Below are 21,797 nucleotides of genomic sequence, written 5' to 3'. Positions count from 1 at the left end.
TACTTCAAAATAACAGACATTCATTAATTGTTAGGTGTTAGGTTTAATATAAAATATTGATTAAGCTACTATAGGAGTTATTTTTGTTTCATGTATGATTCTTTTGAACTTAAGTTCTAATAATTTTTTAAAGGTTTGTACATGTTTTCATAATAAACTACCTATTAATGACCAATATTAAGCAGAATTTCATGTAAGATGTATACTTCTATCACAACCATGAACCTATGTCCAAATTTTAAGGTATGGTACAAGAATAAAAGATATTTTCTTGTATTTCTAGTTCCTGTGTTTGGACTATTTTTACTACTTCATTGGAATACGACAAAATTACAGAGTACAAGTTGGGTTACTTCTAGTTATCAGTGGAATATTCAGACCAAGGTTTTGAAAGTTTCCCCATATTCAAACAGTGTCAGTTTTGGTAGGCACTTAAAGACTTCAAAGTTCAATTTGATTGAATTTGAGGAAGGCATTAAAGTCTTTTCAGACAGCTTCCATTAACGAACACTTCTAAGGTGCGGCTGTGAAGTCAGGAAACAAGCCTCCTTAGCGGAAAGTGACTGATATGTAACATCTTTACCCTAAAAATTCTACGGTAGAAAAATCCAGTTGAAAACTTAGGGCTTCTGTTGGTTGCTTTTCACCTTGAATATCTTTTAATAAAAAGCTCCTAAAATTATACTGTAGCGTATTATTTTCTCCTTTATAGTTAGTGCTTTTGTGTTCCATTTAAGAAATGTATGTGTATCCTAAGAGCATATTCTTCTATATTTTAAAATGAACAGTACTACTGTTTTACCTTTCACATTTAGATCTACAATCTTTTTTTGTAGGTGATGCGAGACAGGCCAAGATAGATTCCATTTATTGGGAAAAAAACCCTCTCCACTAAGCAGCAGTGTTACCTTCAAAATCACTTCATTTCGGGACTCCAATTTTGATTCATTTCTTTGTATATTTTTTGACCAATACCGCATCCTTTTACTCAGCTTTTAAATGGATTGTGATATCTGGGTTTAAGCCTCGTTCTTCAATCTTGTCTTAACTATTCTTTACTTTTACATTTCCATACAAATTATAAAACCAACTTTATTGCCACAAAAATAAGCCTGAGATTTTCACTGCCAATACAAATAGATTTTGGAGACCTAGCATCTTTCAATAGTTTTTCCAATCACAGATATGATATTTCCTTCTTTCTTATAGGTTTTCTTTAGTATATATTCAGTATTTTCAATGGTATTACAAATGGTATTTTAAACTTCATTTTCTAACTGTTGTTTGTACATTAAAAGTGGAAGTTTTAATGCTTTAAAAAATATCAAACTTGTATTTAGTGACCTTGAAAAATGAGTTAATTCCAACAGTTTGAGCTTTTTGGAATTTTTCTATGTCCCCAATCATGTCATATACAAATGACATTTAAAAATTCTTCCTTCCTAATCCTTATATCTTTTTCTTGCGTTATTGCATTGGTTGTGCAATAAGATGCAATAAAGATGTGAATAAGATGATTCTTTCAGTACATTAAAAAAAAAGATTAAGATCCTTTCTTTCCTACTTAGGAAAGGGTTCTTGATAATAAACAGGCATTGACATTTATCAAATGCTTTGCTTCTATAGAGATCATCTGAAGTAAATTTTTAAAATTATAGTTAACATACAGTGTTATGTTCATTTCAGGAGTACAACATAGTGATTAGACATTTATGCAACTTACAAACTTATTGCCCTGGTAAATCTAGTACCCATCTGACACCTTAACTGGCCATTTGCACAGCTTAATCCCTTTCCCCTTTTCACTTAACATTCTTCCCATTTGGCAACCATCAGTTTATTCTCTGTATCTATGAGTTTGTTCACTTACTTTTAGATCCCACATGCAAGTGAAATCAGGTTATTTTTCTCTGACTCATTTCATTTGATGTTATATACTTTAGGCCCATCCATGTTGCCAGAAATGTCAAGATTTCATTCATTCTTATTTATGGCTTAGTAATGTCCCATTGTATAGATATATGAGGTCTGGAAAAGGTCCAGCCATTGTCAATATAATGAGAATGGTTTGCATAACACTGATGTAACCTGGCAGCTAAGGAGAGTAGACTGGAATGCACATGAGTGAACAATGACTTCATTATACTAGTAACTGAGGGAGTAGATGGTGTTCAGTGAGTGTGTATACTATATGGCTGTCATATTCAAAATGACTGATCAAGAAGAGAAATGAATCTGCATCAAATTTTACGTTAAGCTTGAACATTCCTCTGTGGAAACTATTCCAATTCAGGAGGCCGCAGCTAAGGCCATCTGGTGACTGGCAGCTTCCCCATGACAATGTTCACACTCTTGCATCATGTCTTGTGCAGTTTTTTTGTGAAGCATTGAATCACCCAGGTGACAGCCTCTCTATAGCCCAGATTTGGTGCCCTGCAACTCTTGGCTTTTCCCAAAACTAAAATCACCCTTGAAAGGGAAGAAATTTCAGACCACTCATGAAATTCAGGAAAACAGAACAAGGTAGCTGATGGCGACTGAAGAACTGTGTGAGGTCCCAGGGTACGTTCTTTGAAGGAGACTGAGGTGTCATTGTCCTATGTACAATGTTTCTTGTATCTTCTTCAATAAATGTTCCTATTTTTCATATTACTTGGCTGGATACCTTCTGGACAGACTTTGTATATACCACTTCTTCATCCATTGATTTACCATTGGACACTTAGATTGTATTCATATATTGGCGATTGTGAATAATTCTGCACTAAACATAGGGAGGTATATGTTTTTCCAAATTAGTGTTTTGGATTTCTTCAGATAACTACCCAGAAATGGAATTGCTGGATCCTTTGTTAGTACTGCCACTCAGCTTTTTTCCCCCTTCATTTTCATTGCCACGAATTATCTCTTTCTATCCCTTTACTTTCAGTCTGTGAGTGTCTTTGTGATCTGAAGTGAGCAGCATAATGCGTTTTCTTATCCATTCAGTCACTTCATGTAATTTGATTGGAGCATTTAATCCATTTACATTTAAAGTAATTATTGACAGGTATGAGACTGTTCTAGAATTTTTTAATTTTTTTGGTAAGGATTATAAAATTTTGGTGCTAAGTCATGCTGGCCTAAAAATAAATGATCAGAAGTTCTCCTTTTTCTCAGTACCTTGGAAGAGTTTATCTAAGACTAATACCTTTCATTTTTGGCTTAAAAGGTACATAAAAGTATCACCCAAAGGGACCAACCAACCATATAGGCCTTTTTTTCTTTTGTGGGAAAGCTTTTTTAAATAGATTCATTTTCTAGAATATGTTCTGTTGGGTCAGGTTTAATAAATTGTTTTCCAAAATGGTTTTCTACTTCACTTGCATTGTCAAGTTTATTGATAAGAAGTTTTTTTTTTTTAACAATATCCTATCTCTTTAAGGTCTACAAGCTCTGTAGCAATGTCTCCTTTTAAATTCTCAATTATGGTAATATTTTTATCTTGTTAGAGGTTTACAATTTTATTGTCCTCAGATTTTCTGTTTTGTATATTGTTTTAAAATTTACTGATTTCTACTATCTTTATTTTGTCTTACCTTCTATTTTCATTAGGTTTAATTGGTTGTTCTTGTTCTTCTAGCTTTTTAAGATGGAAGCTTAGAGCCTTTGTTCTTTTGCTTACCATTTAATACTTCTTGACCCTAAAAATCTATCTCAAGATTTTTCTCTTTTTACTCATTCTATAATCTCCAAAGGCATTGCATCCACAGGATATGGTTTCAATACCTACCTGTGTGTTGTTGATTACATTTTTTATCAGAATGGAGTATTAAATCTTTTCCCAATATTTCTACAATTTTTCCCATCACAGTATAACAAGCTCCAGAGCTAACCTAATTTTCCACCTGCTTTTTTCTCCTCTTTGTGTATCACCCACTAACCCTTAACCCCTTCTGACATCCAATAACCAAATCCTATTAATCCTATTTCCTCAATCTCTTTCCAATCCATGCCTCCTTCTTTAATCACTATTGCTAATACTCTTCTTCAGACCTCAACATTTTCCCTCTGGACCTCACAACAGACTGCTCTGTCTCTAGTTTTCCTCTCTACAAATCTATTTTGCAGAGATCTTCATGAAGTGCAAATTTGACCATGTCATTCCTCCATTCAAATTATCTTAATTACTCCTATGAGAAAAAATAAGTTTCTTGGCACTGCACACAGCAGATCTCTTTATGACATTAGTCATACCATGCTGTGCACTCCCCATCAAAAAAACACATAATTTAAAAACATCAAACTACTTTCATTTTTTCCATGCCAGGTGCCCTCTTACTCCCCACTTTTTAAACTGTGGTGCTCCCTCTACTTGAATGCCTGCTTCCTCCTCCTCCACCACCTCCACCACCACCACCACCACCATGGTCACTAGGAACACTTTTTATAACTAATCAAAACCTCTTAGCTATGAAAACAAATTGATTGTCAATAAATCCAAACTCAAATTTGTATTTATGTATTTAATTTTATTTGGTATACACCACTATGACCTTATTTTAATTTAAATCCAATACAGGATTTTTTTTTCATGATTAGTCAACTCCACAAAGACAATAATACTGCTGTGGAAGACCAAGGCGGGAGGGAGTAACCCAATATATTTATTTACAATTCCCTATTTGTAAACATTTAATCTATAGACTGTTACTAAGTTATAACGAGAGCTTTACATAGACAAGAAAAACGATGCCCTGCATTTCTATTCACATTCAGCAATAGTATATTAAATAGAATATCAGATTTTCTTTTCCATTAGGCTTATGCTTTCTTGAGATAATTATCTAAATTTTCAAAAGATCTAAATATATTTTAGTTCTATACAACTAAAACTACATGAGCCAACATATTTGGCTTACAATTTCATTTTTAGAATAATTTAAAGTGCTATAAGCAACCTGGCAATCAACACTTTCTATAAGAACAAAACTACCTTTAAACATTAATTTACAAGATAATATACAATGTTTATCTGGAATAGCTGAAATTTCAGCACAAAGTCACTGTCACATGTATAACAGCAGGATTTTGTTTGCATAACATGAAGCTCTGAAATTAACTGATGAATTATTGCCATAATGGCTTATTACTGGTTTCCTACAAAAGAGGATAAGAACTACTAGTATATTCTATCGTTTTTTCCCTTGAGGTCACTTGACAGTAAGTTTGCATATTCAACAAGTCTACTATTGAATTACAATATTGTCTACTATAATCATTGCCCTTTTATAACAGCAAATGCTAATGGTAACTAATAACATATACCACTAGAAAAAAAAAACCCCACAAGTTTCTTGTCCTTTTGAACAGGAACCTACATTTTGGGAGTTGGTGTGCAATAAGGCTAAAACAAGAGAACTATAAAACAGTATACCTGACACAAATGTTGAAGAAATATGCATCTGTTTCATAGTTTTTGTACTTATAATGCCCTGCTACACTACAAATATATAAGTAGAATATTTTCTTGCTTGAGATATTAAACCCAGTAGGATCATGAAGTTCTCATTCTCCTTTGTCACTTTGTAACTATTTATCAGTTAATTCAGTGGTGAAAGCTTATGCCCAAACCTGCGGGTCATGTGCACTGCAGTCTGTTTCAACCAGAAATTTCCTCATATTTCATTTTTATTAAAATGAAATTGAGAGTACCTGCAAAATTAATAAAGAGAACGCTGTGTGAATTAAAACTAGAACTCAGTGGTCCATGCGTACGCATTATTTTGGCATGTGTTGTGTCCTTGAGAATGGCTAAGTTGAGCACGTTCGTAATTCACCTAGGCCAACCCCATGAACTAGCAGTATCCAGTGTTCATTCCCTCAAACCCCCGGTTAGACTGATCTAGTAAAACAATCAATACAATGTCAAAAATAAGAAACCAACAGAGGTCCAACAGAAGAGCACCATCCGTTTAGGAGACCGAGATAACATGGACTGTAGATGAGGTGGTCAGTACGATCAAAATGTTGCCAAAATTCTGACGAAACCAAGCTTTTACCCTGCATGGACCCATGCCATGGTCTAAACGGAAATGAACTCTAACTCTGGGACAGAAACGTGATTTAAAAAATAAATTTCAAATTATAACTGCAATAAATGGGGATACGGACTAATTTTAAAGCACAAGTAACATGTTACATTGTATTGCTTCTTGAACTTTCCAAATAATGCTTGTCCATGTCAGGTTTGGGCCATTATCCTGCTAAGACAGAGAACATTATATTTACTCAAAAGCCCAGATTTCAATGTCCTGGATAAAGAAATCTTCCTTCTTAGAAAGAGTATGATTCCCAAATGTTTTACAAGAATGGCTTCTTCCATGGTAGAGATCTCCATCAAGCCAAAGGGCAAATTCTCCCCTGCAACACATACAACAGTTTTAACAATCATCTCTTGATACTTACGCCCTGAGTTGTAAAATAATAACTGCAGAGGTTGTAAAATAATTTAAACGGGACACTTCAATATCCAACAACTCTAAAATCATTAAAATTTCCAAACCCTTCTCTATTGTTTTCCACATCGGCACAAGGTAATTTTGTTTTGTTCAGGTCCCATTATACAGATCAAAGAATAAGATGAAAGCTCTGATACAAACTTCATATGGAATTAACTTTTGAGACAAGTGCTGCTCTGTTACTTTGCCTGATACTGTGGCCTTCTTCTTTGGCTCCAGGGTTTTAATGCACAGGGTGGGGCAAAAGTAGGTTTATAGTTCTTCATATGGAAAATAATACAATAATTAATAATTAATCATATAATATAAACTCTGTTTCATGTACTCACAACTGTAAACCTACTTTTCTGAGTGGCATATTTATAACCTCCCCTGTAAATCATTTCATAACAAGTCGCCCAAAAATGAGTGATGAAAAAGAAGATTTTATAGGATATCAAAGATGTATAATTTGGATAATATTTAAAAAATAACTTTGGGTAATATTTAAAACAGAAAAACCACAATGCCTGACCTGGTTAGGCAGTTTCAAACATGACTTAATTGTTAGGGAAAAACAACAAAAAACTCAACCAGACTAAGACCTCGCAGCACAAAGTTGGGAAGAGCTTAAAGAAACATGGGCCCCTGCAGCCCAGCCCCGAAGACCGTGTGCAGTGAGACTACTGACCTCTCTGGCTTAATTAACAGTGAGAAATACAAGGTGGGGCAAAAGTAAGTTCACATTCGTGACTACGTGAAACATAATTTATTCTGTATTATTATTTATTAATTATTGGTTCTGACTGGCACGGCTCAGTTGGTTGAGCACCCTCTGCAAAGTGGAAGATCACCAGTTCCACCCTAGGCAGTGCACAGGCCTGGGTTGCGGCCAGGTCCTGGGGTGGGGCACATCCGAGAGGCAGCTGATCAACGTTTCTCTCCTGCATTAATGTTTCTGTCCCTCTCCTTTCTCCCCTTTCTCCTCTCTCTAAACATAAATACATCAAAATATTTATTAATTATTATATTATTTTACATACAACCAACCACTGTAAACCTACATTTGCCCCACTTGGTATTTAACATGAGTTTCTGAGACATAAAAGTTCCACATTCTCTAAAATAAAATGTGGGGTTCAATCTCCATTTCACAGCTGAGGAAACACTAGACGTGAGTTTGTGTAAGGTCCCACATGTAACACACACTGAAGCTGGAGTGTGAATCATGTCAGTTTGACTCCAAAGCCCACATTCAGTCTATCTCCACTATAATTTTGATTTCTTTGGGGCTACTGTTTAGAATTCTGGAATATCAAGTGTCTAGCTTCCATTTTCTGAGCCTGTATTCTCTTTCTTTTTTAAATGCTCACTTGAAGATATGTTTTTACTGATTTTTTTTGAGAGAGAGACAAGCTGATCTGTTGCCTCCTGTAACATGCCCTGACCTCTGAGGAACCCACAACCTATGCATGTGCCCTGAATGGGAACTGAACCCGCCACCTTTTGGTGCAAGGGATGACGCTCCAACCGGCACATCTGCCCAGAGCTGTACTCTCTTTCTTCAGACAGTAAACTTGTCTTAATTTGTGAACAAATTAGCCAAAGTTTAGTTTACTTTGCTGGAATCATGTTATACAGTCAAAATCAAGTTCCAACAGATATCTACTGATATTATGTACATTATTTTCAAAGACACAAGACACCCTTAACAGCCTGAAATTATAAGCCTTTTGCTTGCGATGCCTTCCTGGAGAGCTAACAAAATCACATGTGAGACTACCATTTCGGGTAGGGCTGAATGATTGCTCCCTCTCCACCAAAAGAAAGGTATAATTGGAACATACAAACATAGGCTGATTCCAAGAATTAAAGATGACACAGTTTTCAGTTACCTGGTTTAGTCCTTCACAAAAGGCTTTAATAACTAACCATGGTTATTTTTTAATCAATGAAATCACGTTTTCCAAACTCCTATCAAAAGAATTTGCTAGAGTCACTCAGAATAATGAATATTATTTCAGGCTAATAAGACTATGTTAATAGTCTTAGCTATTAGCTAAGTTATTAGCTATGTTAATAGCTAATAAGACCTGAATATCCTTAACTATGGGAAACAAATAACACTTTTATAAGTTTAGAAATCATTTGGCAAATTTTATGTCAGATCTTGAAGGAGAAAGAGAAATATCAAAGAAGATGATGCTGGTGTGCTAAGCAAGCTACCTCCAAGCACCATAAATGAAGTTGGGATACCAGAATAAGAAAACAAAGTTTCTCATAGATGCCGAAAGAATCAAATCAAGTTATCAAATAAATCCTAGTGTTAAAAACGAAACAAAAAGGAAAAAAAGCCCTGAAAATGTGGGGTGGGAGGTGGAGTCACTAAAAGTTTTTGCAAAAAAAATGTCAGTTTTGCCTAAAATATTGGTCCAAATAATCTCTAGGGTAGAATAACACGAAAACTATTGGACTTTTTTAATACATTGGGAGAAATAACAAACTACTATGGTATTTGAAAATTGGATAAGTTCCATAGTATCAGTGTATTTCTATTTCAAAATGGGAGTATAGAGTCACTGTACTCCAATAATAGGATAGGTTTTAACCAAAAAGGAATCAACTACACAGCATTAGAAAAAGAATAAATATTCTACCAATGGTTTCAAATACTTCACTTAAGCACCTTCTTAAAAATAAATTATACTTTCTTAGTCATAACATACAAATAAGGATTCTAATGTCAAAACTTTCCAAAGATCACTAATTTAAAAAATAACACAAATATATTTTTAAAGTTTCTTAAAAATCTTATGGTTAAAATGTTTAAGAGACTTACCCTCCACCACCAAAAGCTAGGGAATCCATGTCTCCTTTGATAAAAAACATATTGTCTCCTGTCCACTTAAAGACCTACATAAATAAATAAAAAAGCTTTAAATATGTGGACGAAAATGGTCATTAAACAGTTAGTTCTCCTGAACCCCAAACAGTTAACAAAGCTCAGATGGACAATAAGAGAAATAATAGCAAAAACTAAAAGTGTGAGCACAAGGTTGTGGGGCTTTGAGTTTCAGTGTTCGTGTAACTAAACGTAAAAGCACATGATCTAGTACAAGGTCACCTTCAATTCCAGTTCCTCAGAACTTACTGTCTCTTCACACACACTTCCCTTTTCTAACTCTACAGGTATTAAGAATTGGATGGCTAATAAACATAGCTGAAAAAAACAGAAAATCAGTTTAAAACACTGATATGGATGCCATTAACATTTACTTTAATGTTAAATATAAATGTTAAACACGAACATAAGTTATGATATTTTGATACAGGGCCAACGCCGTTTCTTTGGGTACGTATGTTGACCACCACCATCATTCTTATACGAGTTAATGACATACTCATGATTTCCAGCTTCAACTTCTTTAAAGAGCAGTGAGAACATAAAAATACTTCAAAAGTCCAAGGAGAAGATTTCTAGATGTCAATATCCCTAAAACATATTTTTAACCTTTCACAGGAGTTTTACCGAAACCTAATACAACAGCAATTTCTAGTACCTTACCCTTACCAAGTTTTCCCAAAGTATTCATTATAGTTTTTAATAAAATAAACCTTAGCACTCACTTTTTCACAGTTATATATCATTTGATTAATTGTATTATAACATTTATCAGGTAGAAACGGCACAAAAAGTTTTGAGAATAAGGACAAATGAAGCTTAAAATTTTGCAGCAACTTCAAGTTTCCAGTTAGGTATGTCAGCTGATGTGTTTTATTAAGAGAACGGAAAGCACTGGCTAATCTGTTGAGCCAGCTAATTACAAATTTGTTATGAAAGCTTCTATTGTGTTATCAAATCCTTCCTATTTTATTTATTATAGAAACTGTTTCTAAAGGCTACTTTTTTAAACCAAATCTGTTGTTCCTTTCTCAAGATTCTAAGTTCCTCTCTCAAAAAGGTTTGACACTCCGAACCTTAACGTACCTCAGATGCTGGAGCTGCACTTAATGTTTTAAACAGGATCACACAGTCACTAAAACTCATGTACACCTTTCCATTTTAGCTCTGACTGGCACTGTATTTTGCCGTGTATCATGACTACATGCTACGGGCAAAATAATCCCTTGTATAATGCACACAAAAACACAGGTGTGCTTTATACACGGCAAATACGGTATTCAATTTAAATTAGTCAGGCCACAATACAGAAAAAACTGGGTAACCACTTTTGAATTAAACACAAATAATTTATTTTTTAGGTTTTCAAGACATACACCATTAGGCTTATTAAGTCGCTAAAAGTTTCTAGGAATTTCACAATGATGGTTCATAAACAGAACAGTAATAATGATGTATACGCCTTTCTGAGCCCATGATGTAAATCTGGTACCATGCCAAGTGTTGTACACAGAAGAGTTTCATTAAATTTTTATTTTTTAAAGATTATATTTATTTATTTTTAGAGAGAGGGGTAGGCAGGGGGAAAGGGAGGGAGAAAGAGAGGGAGAGAAACATCGATGTGTGAGAAATATCTGTTGCCTCACATAGCTCCTACTGGGGACCCAGCCTGCAACCCAGGCATGTGCCTGCCTCGCCTGGGCATTCAACTGGTACTTTTGGTTCACAGGCTGGCATGCAATCCACTGAGTCACACAAGCCAAGGGCTCATTTAATTTTTAAACACCTATGTTCACTTTATGGCCCATATTCAACCCACAAAAAACCCTGAAGCTCAAAGTTATCAAAAAAGAATGCTGTTCTCTGTGAGTAAAAAGCAGATGAGAGTCAGATGCCAAGTGCACATGACTCCAAAGTGCACGTTCCTTTCATTATGCCATCTCATTATAACCTGGATACTGCAGTAACTGTCCTTACCTCAAACTCTGGACAGAATGTAAAAACAAAGGTCTCTCCAGTACCATAAAAGCCATCACTCACTTTAAATGGTTCAGATGCTAATGCACCAAAAACCTAAGGATTAAAAAAAGGGCATATTCAATGATATGACTATTAATTTGTTTCATTAAGCATTATCCAATTATATTTGTTTAAGTAAAATGCAAATATTAGAAATCCAATATAGTTTTTTATCTATTTGTATTCAAAAAAGGAAACATGATCAGTTGCTATATAATTCACAGTAATGCCAAGTACAAATCATGTCAGTTTCTCAATAGGAAAAAACAGATTTTTCCTAGTTTTAAAACCTAAAAAGATACTTATTGTAACAATTAAACCGACAATCTTGAAAACTGGCCCCACACTTCAGGAGGACGTACATGCACACTGTACGCACAATGCAGACCACACGCAGCAGCGAGAGTGGGGCCCTCAGGGAGGCAAAACCCTGCACCACAGGTAAACACCTGAAAACACGCTAGCTTTCTCTTCATTAGCCGGTAAACTCCATGAGGGCAGCCCTTGGATCTGAATGGTCTGGCCCTGTAAGACTGTGGTCTTACACAGTACCAGACACACACATAACTTAAAACAGAATGGATGAGTAAAGAGACCTGGACAAGTTGTTTCAGCCCCCTGGGTCTAAGTTTCTACATCATAAATGGAACACAGAGCATTTGACAAATCATCTCTACAGTCACTGTCTTTCCTGACATCTATTTTTATAGTCTCAATTTTTAAAATAGATTTTATTATTAAAAAGTATATATTAGTAAAAGTATATATATTTTATGTATATAGCATATGTGTATACATAAATCATAAATGGACAGCTCAGTGTTGAATTATCAGAAAATCCCATTTAACCTTAATTCAAATAAGAACCAGAATAACAAACACCAGAAGCCTCATCTGCATCACCCACTACCCGCCCCGCCCCCCGGCAAAGGAAGCCACTAGCCTGACAATACCATAAATTTGTTTTCCCCATTTGTGAACTTTCTACAAATAGAATCATGAGAAAGCAACTCTTTAGTGCCTGATCTTTAACTCATTATACTTGTGACACTTATCTCTGCTAAGGCAAGTAACAGTAGTTCATTTTTATTCCCTCAGATATCTTTTCTCGGTTGTGTAACCTTGGGGAAATTGATACACCTCCTTAAGTCATAGTTAACTTATCTTTAAAACAGTGTTGATAAAAATATCAGCCTCACAGGGCTTTGGTGATTAATTACGATAATACATATAAAGTGATTAGATAACTGTGCAATATAAGCACACTAAAGGTGATAGTAATAGCAGTAATAGCAGTAATAGCTTTGTTTTTTAGATTAATATTGCTATCCAACCTTCATTACTCTCCAGTGTTGGTAATGACCTGAACTTGCCATTTAAGGAGCACACCAATGCTCCTCTTGCTTATCTGTTGTTTTGTTCTTGGTATCATCTTTAACTTTAAAAACTTTACCCATGCTTTGAGACTGTCAATTTCCACCCTGTCTGTGAACCTCATTCTCATCTTTGCCAAACAGATATGAACACCCCTTACTCCAAGCACTTCTTTTGTCTTTTCTAGATATTTATTATTTGGCATATTTTTCTTGGCATTATAGATAATGATATACTGTATTTGCTGTGTATAATGAGCGCCCATGTTTTGTGCACATTATACATGGGATTATTAAACATGGTAAGTAATCATGTTTATTACATGGTAAGTAATCATCATACCCATGTATAATGTGCATCCTTATTTTTATCTAAAAAATTTGGACAAAGTGTGTACTTATATGGGGCAAAATACAGTAGTTAAATGTTCTTTTCTACCAGAGTACAATCCCTCTGAGGGCAGGAATTCTTTAAACATTACTCATGCTCATGTCTACCTTCTGGAGCACTCAGCACTTCCTCCCATATCAAAAGTACTCAATAGTTATCAGTTAAATTTAATAAAATGTACTAATAACAATTATTTTAATCAAAAAGATATATTAAAAGTTACCATTACTGTGATCTCTTAACAGGTAAGGTGTCTGTGTAGTTGTTTTCATACCTGCCCATCACTATCTTTAATCACCATCAGCACTGGCGTGTCTAAACCTGTCATTGTCCGATACAGAGTCTTCAAGCTTGTGCCATGCTTCCCGGTGCCATAAACAAGAGTCCATGGATAGCCAATTGTTCTTGGTGGAAGATGCTTGGTAAGCTTTGAAAAATAAAATGTTAAAGATTACTTGATAGTTTGTTGCCAGTTTGTAGGATAGTAATACCAGTTGGAATGGAATGGCACGTTATAAAATATAGGCTACAAAAAAATAAGAGTAGAAATAATTATTCTATAAGATACTGAGATGCTTGGAGAATAATTATACATTTCTCATTGTGGAATATTAATTGTCTGCTAGGAAAAGAAAGAAACATGCTGAACAAGATACAAATTAGAACAGAGACAAGAAACACAACTTATAACACCTGTCGGGAATTAAGAAAAATAGTGAATGGACTCTTAGCTTGATTATTAATTATCTCTCCAACAATGGGCTCCAGGGGCAGTCCATCGGTTAAAAAATAAGCTTTAATATTTTTACCTGTGCCTTTAACAAGTTACTTAACTTCTTCACGCCCAAGTTTCTTCGCCTACAAAATGCACACAGTAAGAATACCCAGCTCCTACAGGTGTTGTAACAACTATATGAGATAATCCACAGAAAGCACACTATGTTAAATTAAATACTGACTATTGTAGTGGCTCACCTAAATTGCTTCGTTAATTTTTTAATGTTTGCTTACCTAAGTCTCCTAATACCTTCTATTACACTAGTTTCCTATGCTGTGTTTACTTTTTCTTCATGGGAGAGGAAGACTATTCGCAGTAACCCTGCTTCTTCAGTTTTCAAAACTAAAAAGAGGCTTTTTTCTCTTAGCGGTACATACCCTCAGAAATGCACGTATGTGAGCATGTCATACCTTTTCAATTTGATCTGGCAGTAAAAGTTCACTGGGATCACTCAGGTTGGGTCGAAAAGATTCAGACTCCAGGTCTGCTTTTGCTGGAGCAACCTGCTTTGAATTTATGTCTTCCCTTGTAGTAATCTAAAGAAGGAAACAGCAGCAGCATATTAATATAAACTTGCAACATGCTTTCAAAAAATGTTAGCCTCCTGAGAGATCAAATTTTGTACCTTAGAAAAAATGGCTTAAGCTTTAATTTATAATTTTAGAAGGCAAAGAATGCTCCATCCAATAATATCCAATGCAGAAAAAGATTTTTTTAACTATAAAAAGACATTTTCTCACTCAGTATATGAAGAAGGGCAGGTAATGAATGATAAGCTCATACTTCTATGTAAAAAATCGTAACATGCGAACTTCAATTCTGCTGATTAAAGATAAAGTGACCTAACTGGCGTCTCTTCGGGGGTGCTAGCTAAACTATGTGGGGTCATTTTTTTCATGGTGAACATAAAATTTGCTGAAAATAACTTACTTGGTACTTAAAATTTTAATTTAAAGAATAGTTCAATAAAAATATAACTTCATTGATGTGTGTTTGCTTTGACAAAAACATTACCATTATTTTAAAAAATGCCGTCACTGTTTTTGTGTTCTAAACACTGAACAAGTTTATTTGTTCACCACTCTATGTTTTAAATTGGATCAATCTGATGCATTAAAGAGTAAATGCTTTTGTTTGATGGAAATGATCTCACTGATATTCTTAAAAATGATAAAAATATTAACTTAAAACTCCTGTATAATCACTGTTGTTGGTACTTTTTCATATTAATTTTATTTTAATGTAAAAAAATAACATTAGAAAATAAATTATGTGAAACATGACCATCATTAATAAAATTTTTAACTTGGAAAACAAGAGTTTTATTGGAGCAGATAACTAAAACGCAGCAATGCTCGGCGACTTATGATTCTATACAGATATGAAACATAACTGAACCATTTTGTTCCTTTGACAGATTTCTTACTAAACCTAAACAGCATATATTTTCAACCAATACATGTTCAAGAACTGTATTGTTTTTTGATGAGAAGCTAAGCTTTAGTAATTATCTCACATCATCACATTTTACCTTTATTTTTTTTGATGATGTGAAAGGTTAAAAAAAAATCCAAGGCAGCATGAAAAGCATTCAAAGAAAAGAAAACAAAATTCAGTAGTTCTAGCAAAGCCATGACAGCATATCATACAAAGAAGGGGAAAACACACAGCACACAAAACTGGAAAATGATTGCAACTGTATCACTTTCTTCCCCACCTCCCCCCCCAAAATCACAAAGATTATTTCACAAAATTTTAAGAAAGTTATCTAGTTCCGGTGCCTAATCTATACTATTTTCCAAAGTATTTCCAATACCAACCAGGAATACCTCAAGAACAAAACAACTTATTTCACTAACATATTTGATGGGGGGTTGATACAACTGAAGTAACCTTAAAGAGAAAATATTTAAAACCTTACTATCCATTAAAATTTTCCCATAGTACCACATCTTTCAGTTTCTATTTGGCAAAAATTCAATCTTAAACCCAAAGACAGTCTTCCAATGTTAAAATTAAATAAAAACTGATCACTCAAAGAAATATACAATGCTGAGAACAGTTCTAAAGTGACAGAAAATTCCTCCGAGTATTTTTCAAATGAAAAGACGACAGAAAGGATAATCCTACAGCCTTCAAAGCATTACTGTTCTCTTCAGTACCAAAAGGAATTTTCTGATGGGCTATTTTAGTGCCACAGTCAAAACATATCCTTGAAAAATGAGATCTGCCCTGACCAAAGGCTGAAAACAGAGAGCAGTCAACCTCCAAGGGGTTTAAGCTACTGAGGGGGGCACCTGGAGCCGTCTGCAGAGTGTGCGCAGTTCTTCAGTATTTAGAGCATCGATCCTGCGGTGATACTCAGCCACCGACACTACCTGAATGTGGAGACAGGAAGACAATAATTCCACTGACAATTGAGAAGAACAGCCAACAAATTTCTTAAAAATGGAGAAATTTAAATAGGGAAAGAGAACTGTAACAAGGATTTCTTTCCCCAACTCCATGCTGAAAATCCAAGAGATTTATATATCAAGCTACAGTGAAATGTGCACGAATGAGTTTAACCACTATGTCCAACTAGTTCATAATTTAAGACTTACTTTATGGATTGTTTCACAGAGAGTGAATTTGAGTAATAAGAATTATAAAGGAAACACGCAAAACATAACATGCTTTGCTAATATCGAAGATTATGACATCTATAATCTAAATGCCCTGAAGTTACAAAGAGAATGGTAGTTTCAACCCTCGTCTCCAATCAGTTTAGTTGCAGCATTGCATCCTAATGGCGATGCTGGAAAAACTTCCTCTAGGCAAAGGTGACAAACATACCCATGCTATTGTGTATGATCTGCATTGGGAAAAAGGAGAGGAAGGAGCAAGAAAAAGATATGAAATACATTTTAAAACTTAAGTCAGTATGAAAAATAGGCTCTAGAAAGTAGAAAAGTAGATTTTTTAAAGCACATGTAATCAGCAATACCTTCTCAGGCATACTGTCTACTTCAGTCATTTTTAAATGACTCTTTTTAGTTTTTGCCTCTCCTGTATCTTTCTTTATGGTTGGTATTATAGCAGTTATTTGTGAATAAAACTTGACAACCTTCCTAACATTCCAAATTCCTAAGGGAAATTCTCTATCTTCTGTAATTGCCTAGACCAGTCTCTTGCATAGCACTGACTTGGAAAACCATATTTGACAGACAAACATTTCAAAAAGGCCACAAAAAAAACCAGACAGGTTTCCTCAGGTTGACACAACAGCTACATGTTTTTCAGACTGTGACATAATTCCCCAAACAGTAACCACAATATAGAGAACTCTGGTGGTGGCATAAATATGTGCTGATTGTCTTGAGCTATGACAAATACCTCTTGTGATCAAGTATGTGGAAGTTCTGGCCATCAAATGCAGTTAAACCAATCAGCCCATAGCATTGAGGTTTCTAAAAGGCTCTTGTTCTAGTCAACTCAAATTAATTAGCCAGCAGTAAACATTAAGGTACCTCATGGGTAACTTATGAAAGCTATGAAAGACATGAAAATAGAAAAAAGTAAAAGGAACTGGACATTTTTCCATTCTGGCCATTATTATTATATTGACTTTTGCAAAGCAGCAATACTTACAACACGGCAGCTAACTCTTTACTTAGAAAGAAACCCAGTGTTTACGATCTCCAACTCTGGGGCATCAGACAAACCTGGGTTTGGCCCCTTTTTCTAGTTCTTCATAAAGTAATGGAAGTAATAAGAGTACGTACCAAATAGGAATTTTATGTAAATAAAAGGTGGAAATAAAATGCATATAAAGGATTGAGTATAGTGCCCAGCATATAGCAAACGGGAACTACTATTAACAGTACTTTTACTTGATCATTTTTTACCTACGACCCTAAGTATTAAAGGATAATGTCTGAAGAGACTTCTCATTTATTTTTGATATGAACATATTTCAGTTTTGACAGCACAAATGTTTTGTGTGTCCTGAGTGACTTCTGAAATTAATTTTCCATTTCAGTATTAGATAAAAATATTAAAGACCTTTCAATTAAGAACAACAGAATTCTCAATGAACATGAAAAAAAAATTAAGTGTTGAAAGTAAAAAACCATGGCCTTACTCCTCTATGGCCAGCAAAAGAAACCTCTACAAGATATTTAATGGTCAGTTGTATTTTTCTTTCTTTCTCCCATGGCATTCAGTCTATTCAAGAGTCTCCTAGCCAAGTACTTTCAAACTGTATGACTCATCTACTCCTCTGTATACCTTCTATCTCTCTAGTTAACACCAATCTTATTTCTTAAAGCTCCTTCTTTTACCATATTAAATATACTTCCTGGATGGAAGTGTAATTGAATTATGCTCTCAAAATGGAACAGTTGTAATCTAATTTCACCAACATCACTGAGACTAGGAGCTATCATTAAAGGGGCCAAGAACTGCCATTATAAACATTTGATGAAATCAAAATTTCTTTAATATCATAAATCTATGTTTCTCATTAATACTTTTTAAAAATAATGTATTCTTTTCTGAGACTTACAAACTTATCACTTCCTGAACCTTCTAAATATTCACTCATGTTGTGATGAACGAGGATACATAAAACTGTCAAGAATCTATGAGTTAATAAAGAAAAGGGATCTAAAATGAAATCAGTATAGATATATACTTCCTCCTCTGAAAACAAAAGAATAAAGAGATACAGAGTCCTAGTATACATGATAGAGCTGGAACTGGTCTTAATTTTTATCCCTTGGTAAATCATACTCCATGTATAGAATTTATTACTTTACCCAAATGATTAAACCTAAGTAGAAAACATACATATTTCTATAAAATATCCCACATCACACTTTCAGTTATTAAGGATACAGAGCAGAGGAAACCAAGAACTTCTAATTAAAAGTGTATTCACTGTCTGGCTAAAAAGTCACTTATTGAGGAATAAAGTGGCCTGCATACACTGCTAAGTCCCATCCATAGGCACTAAGTACAATGTAACCTACCCTCTGCAAAATTAAGTGCTTACTCTCTGGTCTTTTCAGCCTTTGACAAAAGATTCTCATACAAAGAAGGTGTTTCAAAGCACTTATTTTCACAGAATTACGAATTAAGGGCAGGATTAAGTCCACCTATCTTTGTTACAAAGGGACTAACAACAGCAACCCAAACAGAACAAAAGCTGAAAATAAGAGAAAATTAAATTTTTATTTGTTTTATATTTATAGGTTGTTGTCAATCCCATGAATAAGAATATATCCTTCTAGATAGAAGGACCAATATTATGGTCTAACGGTCCTCCCTCTGATGTTCCAGTATTTCCCCCTAAGATTTCCCCACAAACACAGCAAATACCTCCTTTCCCCCAACTGCCTTAGAGAGTATCAGAAGTCTGCCAGGTACCTTTAAATGTGCCTTTTTCAATCCTAACTTTTATTCTTTAGTAAAGGGAGATGGGGTAGAAAGAAAAATATTACCTATTCATTGCATTACCTAATACAATATTACCCAATTCAAATATTACCTAATCTTTAACTTTTACTTACTTTAGTACCCAAAATACAGACAACAGGAGGACATCCGAGTCTGAGCGGTTGTGTCCAACAAAAAGGACCCGTGGCAGCATGCCCAAGGTCACAAAATCCTTTCGCTCTCTAATTTCACCACATACAACAAAGTCATATACAAAGTCATCCTAGTTTAAAACATAAAAAACTGGATTATATTAAAATTTTGCTCATTTTTGTTTTACATTAAAACTATTGCTCTCAAAGTTAATACTTTATGGAACAACATTAAATGAGGAGCAAATAGAGAATCATGAATTAGATAACTGGAGAATAAAACTGAGAGAAGAAACAAAGACAAATCCAGACTGAATTCCAAATAAAACACATCAAAGTTTTGATTTGAATAAATCTTCTGAATTTAAAATTACTTCCTATTAAGTATATTTGCAGATGACTCATCTTTTGATGAGAAGGCAGATAGATTCACTGTTCTTCCAGTCAAAAAGAAACCTGTTAACTTCTTAAAACCATTCAATTACAATATGTATATACCATATTAGCTTCCTGGAACAATAAAACTAAGAAGTGAATCTCATAAAAAGGGAATAATCTCGTTCTTGTAGCACATCAGGGGAAAAGAATATTCATGACACAATCTTGAAATGTATAAACCCACTCCATAGGTGGAGACTTCAAAACTCCCCTGTCAGTGACGCACAAATCCAGCAGTCAGAAATTCAGTAAGGACATAACTGAACTAAGCAGCATCCTCAATTTATTGGGTCTAACTGACACGTATAAAATACTTCCTCCAACAACAGAAAAACACACATTCTTCTCAAACTTGCATGGAACATTCACAAGTATGTTCAAGTATATTCATACTATATTCTGGGCCGTAAAACATACCTTAACACATAGAAATAACAAAACAAGACCACAGTGAAATTGAACTAGAAATCAGTAACAAAGAAATAATGGGAAAATATAAAAAATACTTTAAAAACCCACAAAATTTAAAGTATTTTGAACTAAATGAAAAAAGAATAGCAATCAATAAAATTAAAAACAGAAAATCAATGGAGAGAAATCAACAAAACTAAAAGACAGTTCTCTAAAAAGATCAATGAAATTGAAAAAACTCTAGCCAGACTAAAAATAACAAAGAGAAAACACAAATGAATTTATCAGGGATGGAGAGGGCCAACACTATTGATCCTACAGGTATTAAAAGAATAATAGATGACTATTATAAACAACTCTACGTCCACAAATTTGACTACCTAGATAAAATGGACCAATTCCTTGAAAGACACAAACAACTAAACCTCACAAAAGAAGAAACACAATTTGAATAGGCCTATATCTATTAAAGAAGTTTAATAGAATAATTAAAAAGGTTGAATTAATAATAACCTTCCAAAACAGAAGGTACTAGGCCCAGTTTTAGCCAACAAAAATGAATTAGCTACCAGTAAACAATCATCAAGGTAACTCAACAAAAAGCTACACAAACTTGTTGAAAGTTATGAAAGACATAGGGAACAAAAAAGAAAAACTGGACAGATTTCCACTCTGGCCATTAGTATTATATTGACTTTTGCGAAGCGAGAACAAAGTAGTTAGGATCTCCAGCTATCGAGTGTCTGGAATAAATCCAGATGGATTCACTGGTGAATTCTATCAAACATTTAGGAAAGCATTACACTAATTCTCTATAATCTTCCAGAAAACAGAACAAGAGGAAATACTTCTCAACTCATTCTATGATACAAGCATTACAGTAATTATAAAACAAAAACAAAGGCATTAAAAGAATAGTAATACACAGAACAATATTTCTCATGAACATACATGCAAAAAGCCTCAATAAAATATGAGCTAATTGAATCTAACAATTTATAAAAATAAGTATATACAATGACCAAGTGAGACTTATTCCTGATATGCAAGGCACTCACAAGGTACTTCAACATGAAAAAGATCACTAATGTATGTAATTCATTGCATCAACGGGGTAAAGAAAAAAATCATGATTATATCAACAGATGCAAAAAAGTACTATTCACAAATCTAACACTCACTGATGATTAACACCCAGTAACCTAGGAATAAAGGGGGCACTTCTTCAACTTGATAAAGAACATCTACAAAAAAATCCTACAGTTATTCAAATTGAGGTTCCTTATGCTTTTTATTAAATTTAGCTTCACATTCTAGCTCTAGAAATTCTCTCTCTCTACAGGTATACACCCCTCAGAGGCCTAGCTTACTCCCTTCCCTGATAGTTAGTGATCCTCGAGGAAAAGGAAGACAGTAGCCCAAACTTGACTAATGGT

General features: G+C 34.4%; 1 protein-coding gene across 11 annotated transcripts in view; it reads right to left on the bottom strand.

Annotated features, from left to right (window-relative positions):
• Window positions 1–4,808: 4,808 nt before the first annotated feature.
• Window positions 4,809–21,797, bottom strand: part of OXR1 (oxidation resistance 1) — a 367,132-nt gene continuing 350,143 nt past the window's right edge. For 6 of the 11 annotated variants that reach the window (XM_037048384.1, XM_037048383.1, XM_037048376.1 and 3 more), the window contains 6 exons: window positions 16,240–16,320; window positions 14,353–14,478; window positions 13,439–13,591; window positions 11,359–11,454; window positions 9,319–9,392; window positions 4,809–6,402 (listed from right to left, as the gene is read on the bottom strand). In XM_037048384.1, the coding sequence (XP_036904279.1) occupies window positions 6,267–6,402; window positions 9,319–9,392; window positions 11,359–11,454; window positions 13,439–13,591; window positions 14,353–14,478; window positions 16,240–16,320 (666 nt within the window). In that variant the 3' untranslated portion in view covers window positions 4,809–6,266. The remainder of the gene's footprint in view (window positions 6,403–9,318; window positions 9,393–11,358; window positions 11,455–13,438; window positions 13,592–14,352; window positions 14,479–16,239; window positions 16,321–21,797) is intronic. The other 5 variants (XM_037048377.1, XM_037048387.1, XM_037048379.1 and 2 more) reach the window with 4 other exon arrangements.

The sequence above is a fragment of the Sturnira hondurensis genome, unplaced genomic scaffold (genome assembly GCF_014824575.4).
Source record: "Sturnira hondurensis isolate 20B ecotype Veracruz unplaced genomic scaffold, ASM1482457v3 Scaffold0006413, whole genome shotgun sequence".
Taxonomy (NCBI): Eukaryota; Metazoa; Chordata; class Mammalia; order Chiroptera; family Phyllostomidae; genus Sturnira; species Sturnira hondurensis.
This window is presented reverse-complemented; position numbering and strand designations above follow the sequence as displayed.